Source organism: Ziziphus jujuba, chromosome 6 (assembly GCF_031755915.1).
Source record: "Ziziphus jujuba cultivar Dongzao chromosome 6, ASM3175591v1".
In the NCBI taxonomy this organism is placed as follows: domain Eukaryota; kingdom Viridiplantae; phylum Streptophyta; class Magnoliopsida; order Rosales; family Rhamnaceae; genus Ziziphus; species Ziziphus jujuba.
The window spans coordinates 25,637,123-25,644,110 of record NC_083384.1 but is presented as its reverse complement, the minus strand read 5'-3'; the positions used below and the strand labels follow the sequence as shown (position 1 = coordinate 25,644,110).

At 29.5% G+C, this 6,988-nt stretch overlaps 1 protein-coding gene across 1 annotated transcript; it reads right to left on the bottom strand.

Annotated features, from left to right (window-relative positions):
• Positions 1-319: 319 nt before the first annotated feature.
• Positions 320-1,969, bottom strand: LOC107433561 (transcription factor bHLH120). Its single transcript, XM_016044860.4, has 3 exons — positions 1,466-1,969; positions 819-1,160; positions 320-714 (listed from the first exon to the last, which is right to left on the bottom strand). Exons 1-3 carry the CDS (start codon positions 1,814-1,816, stop codon positions 649-651), a joined length of 759 nt encoding a protein of 252 aa, XP_015900346.3. The 5' UTR covers positions 1,817-1,969; the 3' UTR covers positions 320-648.
• Positions 1,970-6,988: the final 5,019 nt, after the last annotated feature.

Here is a 6,988-nt window from a genome sequence, read left to right as displayed (position 1 = left end):
AAATTATTTTAAAAATAAAATATATTCTACAGGTGAATTTCATATAATTGTCGTATTTTCTTTGCAAAAATTAGAACAAGCATAAATTAAATTACTTAAATTTATTGAACAAAAATAAATATATGTTGGAAGAGAAAAGGACTAAAACACTACATAAAATGATAAAATGTTAAGTTGTTAGACATCATGTACAAAAAGTAAGAGATTTTTATTTATTTTTATTTGTCAACAATTCAATATGATGGTAAAATACTCTTATAGTCTTATACCCCATAAAAAGCTAAATTTTGGGTAACAAATGATATTGGGTCAAAAGAAATATAAGACTATAATATACATTATTGATCACCTATATCTAAATGACAAATCAATCAATTTTCTTTATACAACTAATTTGTTATTTTAACTATTTTGATGATAAGTTAAAAAAAAAAATTAGAAACTCTTCATAGTAATATTTAGTTGATAATCATAGAAACTAATAAAATATGGGACCAAATATGTAAAATATAAAATGCAAGCTTAAAATATATTAAAATACACATACCCTAAATGTAAAAATCAAAAAGGGCAGGGGGCCACGGCCAGACCCAGCTGTAGTTCCGCCACTGCCCAGTCTACTTTCTCGAGAAAATGGGATGGAAATACTTAATATTCCAAGTTCTTCAATTTCTGTTCCAGCTCAGATGGATCCATGCTTATACTTTTATTCACCTGTATCATATATATGCATACACATAAACTCATTGTGAGGAAACGGATTTTTTTTTTAAATAAAAAAGTAAAAAGTTTCTAAAAAATTTGATAAATAAATGTACCTCAATATCAATGGTATGAAGCAACCTTTCATTAACTTTAGTTGAAACGCAACTATTAATTGTAAGCCCTTCTGCAATTATAACTTTGAGAACACTAGAAAGAGGAAGCCCTTGTCTCAAAGCTGTGTTGATGATAACCTCCATTCCTGCCCCAGAAAATCTAACTTCTACGGAATCCGAATCTCGACGCTGCGAATCTTGCTGCTGCGCAGTAGATGGAGACAATGGAGATTTCATGCTTTTCAGTTCATCCCCCTTATCACTCAACTCTTGGATCCTTTTGTTTAAATCTTTTATGTAATTTGCTGCTTCATGCATGTGATCAGATATGGATCTCTTTCCCTAAAACCATTCAAAATACCACATAGGCTAATCAACAACAAGAAAATAAAACAAAGATTTTAAGAAATTTGACTCAGGAATGATTTTCTTTTCTCGGGATTTTGTCCAGGATCAACTTATTTTCTGCAATAGGTCAATCTTGCACCAAAATTTTGTCCACAATTTTGGATAAGAGAATTTTTGCCCTGTTAGAGCTAATAGGGCAGCGAAAGGTGTGATAATTTTTTTTTTCAGAACTTTCAGATAAGAGAACCAATATGTATATATATATATATATATATATATATATAGGAAAACAGACTGACCCTAAGATATTCAGGAGGAAGTAGTGAGCGTATAGATGAGTAAAGGGCAGCCGTTTCTTGTCTTCTTTGTCGTTCAATTTCTCTGTGAACAACCTTCTTCTTCTTGTTTGCATTAGGGTTTTCATGATCATCGTCATTTTCATCAAAACTGATGACGGATGATCGAAGCCGTCGGCGGCGGCCAAATTTGGGGTCGTGAGTGAGATTGATATCACCGCCACTATGAGAAGGGGTGGGTGGGATTTGATCTTCAAGGATTTCATCATGTTGTTGGCTGCAGGGAAAGCAAGACATGTGGAACAGCTCGTCGGTTTGATCAAAATGGAAAATGTCGGATGGAATATAATCCATGTTCGAGATAATCCTGGAAATTCTTCTCCTTTTGGATCTGTAACCTGCCCCCTTTGATCGCCTTTTTATTTAAAAGCACTCATGAAAGTCCAAATGAGGATATGTTTTTTATTTGAGCATGAACGAAATCTTTGATGGGACCTAAGGTTCAACGATTTGGTGAAGTTTTGAGTGCTAATTAAATGTTCGGGAAAAAAAAAAAAAAAAAAAAAGATGATATATGAAATGACCTCACTAGCCTAGGAAGATAGATGCTTTTATATAGATATATGTATTATTATTATTATTATTATTATTATTATTATATTGATATTAGGAAGATAGCTGCTTTCAATACTTGATTTCAAGTCACTGCACATTTGGAGGAAAAGGAACTCATGAGTGACCGCATTCACACGTGGAGATAAACTATGAGAGGAGAAAATTTTGCAATGCCACGTCAGCTAATACTACTTCAAGTTATTCAGTTATGAAAAACTCCAGCAGAGCCACACGTGGAATTGTGTGGCCCCCATAGCCAAAGGTTTATCCTTTAAAATAACCGAATTAGGAGTAAAAATGAACATTTTGCATGATCTATGGTCATTAATTTAAGACATATAAGATATATATATATATATATATATATGAGCATTTTTTTATGCATATATAAGAGCATGTTTTTGATAAAAAAAAAAAAAAAAAATACCTCTTGGTAGTATCATCGGCATCAGACTAGAGCTCTGATAATACCATCGGCATCAGGCCGGAGCCCTGTGCCAGCGGATACACAGCACGGAACCATCCAAGGTAAAAACAGAACTTGGCAAGATTCGAACCTTAATTTCTAAATTCGCAAATGTGAAAGTTGAGGGATTTCCTTCCGCTAAGCTACCAGAGAATTGGCTTTTTGAAAGTATTTATTTTTGTCAAGATCTATTTAATAAAATAAATGGTAACGTGTTTAGGCATACGTAATGATAATAATAAATCCTTTTATATTATTTTTAATATTTTTATATTTTAATTAATGTATTTAATTTTTATTTTTAAAATCCTAAACATTTTTTATTTTTAGAAGCACTAACCTTAATACTTCTCTTAGAAACATCTTTAATGCAATTTTTCTTTTCAAAAAGCAGTTCTTAGTGTTTTTTTTTTTTTTTGGTCAAATATAATCATAAATTTCTTTTTTCTTTTTTTTTGGCTCTTCAAAGCATTCATTGAAGCTTCAAAAACACTACTAAGCATGCCCTAAATTGACCTTGTATATGACAATTCACAAGTCCCCTAGGAAATGGTATACTACAAATTGAAAATGCAATCCTCATGATTTCCAGGGGATGTCATAGGTTTCATTTCAAACCTTGTTAAAATAAATATATACGGTCTTTTTCATGGGATTTTGAGATAATATATAGGATATCAATCAATTGTCTTTTAACAGATCTGACTTAATAAAAAAAATTAAAATCTTTTATCACAGTTTATGAATTTCTTTGAATTAGTTTAGTTAAATTGTATCTACTTAATAAAAAATTTAAAACTTTTATCATAGTCTATGAATTTTGTTGAATTTGTTAAGTTGAATTGTATCTATCTTTTCTTTTATTTTTTTGTATCTATTTGTCATAAAATTAACTTTAAATTGCTAAGCTAATAGATCTTTAGTATATTATTGAATAATACTAGAAGTACTAAATAAATTTATCAATATGTGTATTAAGTGGCAAGTGTTAATATTTGACTAACTTATATTTAGTTATACTTATACATTCAAAAATTCATTTATCCATAACTAAAATTATAATAATATATTAACTAATAAAATATCCATGCATGGCACATGGTACTTGATATACATTTTGGTACATTTATTTAACACTCCTATCATTACTTGTATAAGATTTTTCCTATAGTATTACCAGGTTTGATGATATATATAAAGTTTCATATTCTAATAGCTTAATTTTTTTAAATAAAAATAGTTCAACATTATATCAAAGTAAAAAAAAACTCTTTACCAAACCAGAGTAAATAAAAAATTTGAAAATCCAATGGATGATTGAATTCACTTTCCAATAGCTTTTGCAAATAAATTGTAGTTCGACATGAAAATACCATAAATTAATTAATGTTTCTAAATAAATTAGTCATTTCGTTAGTATTGTTGCATATTCTAGATAACTAGATAATTTTATTTTGATTACATGGTCAACTCTGTTTTATGTTGGTTACCGACTGAACCAGTCTATAGGGAAGAGAAATAATGGTGAACTCCTTCAGGCAATTTACCATATTTATCACTCTTTCCACACCATCATAATAGAAAGGGACATAATAGATCCAAAAATATAAACAAAATTTTCATAGAAAATGAGAGAATTATATAGAATCTTCTTCGCATAGGGAAACGTGTTATGGTGGGTTTTATTCCAAGCCAAGGAGAGGAAGACAAGTATCCATTTTTTTAAGCTTTTTGTCTGATAAACAGATGTGCACACTGTCTAATTAATTGTTTATAATTTTTGGTATTATAATTGCGAGGGAGCAGGATCAGGCGACAATTACCAAAGTCGGGCCCATGTGAAGAAATAAGTCTGCATTTAACCATTTTTTATTTTTTTTAATGTTAATGCTTAGGATTCTAGTTCCAGATCATTCTCTGGGCTTGAGCAAAATGGTAAAATTAAGTCATACCTTCTACAAAAATTTGGTAAGTTCACTACCAATTGAGTCAATATCACACTTGATGATAAGGTCACTAATTTGATATTTGACGATTTATCATTAATGAAACTCTTGCTAACATGATAATTGTTAATTGATAATATTTAACTATATATTAATTTATTTTAAAAAAATAATAAGTTAAAAAAGTAAATTATTTTAGATATCCATTTAAATTATCAAATAATATATAAATCTCGTTAATAATAAATATTAATGGTTACAAATAGTATTTTTTATCTATTTTATTTATATATTAATTTTTAATTTTATCTTCGATTAATTACACTTTTCGATTTTTTAGTTTGGGCTAAGTTTCAGTTTGGGGTCACCATATTTTTTATTTTACTTTTATTGCATTTGATAATTAACAAAAACCATTAGGTTCATCCACTTTTAACACTAAATCTTTTTTTTTTTCATATTTCTTAAATTTTGTTATCATTAATTCATCTTAAAATAACCCAAAATTTACTATTTAGTGGACAAAATAAACATAAAAAAAAAATATATATATATATATATATATAATTTAGACTAAAGTGTTTTTGAATTAATGGTTTTCATTATATTTAATAGGTTCTCATTAAAATATAATTTTTTGAAATTTAGAGGGCATAATGTAATATATATATATATATATATATAGTTTTGATTCATTTGGGATATTCTAATTTTTTAAAATTGAATACAATTCAAATTAATTAGGATAAATCGATCAATTTTACTTCAGCTTAATTTTTTTGTACTATATTCTAACTTTATAAAATCAAGATATTCAGATTGGATAATTACTATATAAATATATAGAGTTTTTCTATGGTTAGGATGGACCCGATCAACATGGTGCAAACAAAAAATATGCCAAAATACTGGACTATTGGATTCAAATAGTTTTACTTGGACGGCTCAGATTGTAAGGAAGCTCATGTGCCAAAATTTACCATTCGCATCGAGCCTCTTCTCCTCTTCTCCTTTTCTCCTCCGATACCCATTTACACCACCCCTCTTCTCTTCTGACTCCCATTCGCACCTTCCTCTTCTCCTATAGTGTTTTTTTTCCTCTACTTCCACTACCATCTGCATTTCACATGCAAGACATTCTAATCCAGCCGTACCAAACTCAAACTTACCCAAAAAAAAAAAAAAAAAAAAAAGAAAGAAAGAAGGAGACAAAAAATTAGAAAAAAATGACAAAGGAATTACTTAAAAAATTGTCAAAAAATCACATAAATTTTTTTAAAAAATTTACAAAAGCCAACGTGATACGAACCTAGGACGACCTGCTCCTAAACCCATATTATATTAGCTCGGATCTAATTATGTTCAAGTTCTAATGGTCACCGTGACCCCTAACAAACCTGTGATTAGAAACTTTGGTATATAATGAAGACGCCACAATAGATGATGGAAGGCTTATTGATAAGTCAAACTAAAACACTCATTCACTAATAATGTTTTAGGTGTTTAAAAGAATAAAGAGAATTCAACCTCACAAATAATTTTCTGTATAAAATTCAAGCTTAATTCTTATTGAAAAAATAAGCCTTTAAATAGGCTTTGAATGAACAAAATAAAACCTTAAAAGGATTAGGAAATTTCGACCAACGTAAAATCCAATTAGGAAATTGCCTAATTTCATATCATTTCCTAATCTAATTTGGATTAATTAATTTTTTTTATTTTGAATTAGAAATTAATTAATTTACAATGAAAATAATAAAATAATAATTTTCCTAAACTTATTTGTCCAGCAAATAAATAAATAAAAACCCAAAAAGTCAAACGCAAATTAGAAAATGAGTTGACAGTTTTGACAACTAAGCTAACTTATGTCTGCCTGATGTCCGAGCTAACTTATGTCTACCTGATGTCCGAGCTAACTTATGTCTGATGTATGGGTGTCCGATGTATCAGCCTCCACTATTTGTATGCTTAAAACAGGTCTTTTATCTTCAGGTATAGACAAACCCTTTTGAGAATTAATTACTTTTAGGATAAAGGCAGCAAGGTTGTCCTTAAACCTCTGAGTTTGAGTCCTAGTGATCGGTCCGATCTTCATCTGTATCGAATCAGTACCCCAGCAGGTTGTCGGTTGTGTGAGCTAGGACGGATTTGCATCATTCCCCTCCTCTTAAAAAGGATTTTCCCTCAAATCGAGTTCATCACCTGTAGCAAAAGGTAACAAATCAGCATCTTTGAATGTAGCACTCATATTATACTCACTCGGTAAATCAAGCTTGTAAGCATTGTCATTTATCTGCTCCAAAACTTGAAAAGTTCCATCTCCACACGACATAAGCTTGGATTTCCTTTGCTCAGGAAAACTCTCATTTCTTAGGTGTAACCAAATCCAATCTTTTGGGTCAAACACTAGCACAAAAAAAATCTAGAAATACATGCTCATTATGGGAAAAATTACATTTTTTAAAATTAGCGAGTAATCTTTTCCAAATTTTTAAA

What these genes read in the sequence shown, in the direction of transcription:
- LOC107433561 (XM_016044860.4), bottom strand. Translation starts at nt 1,816, where the DNA reads ATGGATTATATTCCATCCGACATTTTCCATTTTGATCAAACCGACGAG. An exon ending in TTCCTCCTGAATATCTTAGG is followed by an intron (nt 1,161 to 1,465) that starts GTCAGTCTGTTT and finishes GAATGGTTTTAG; the next exon opens with GGAAAGAGATCCATATCTGA. An exon ending in TTCATACCATTGATATTGAG is followed by an intron (nt 715 to 818) that starts GTACATTTATTT and finishes TATATGATACAG; the next exon opens with GTGAATAAAAGTATAAGCAT.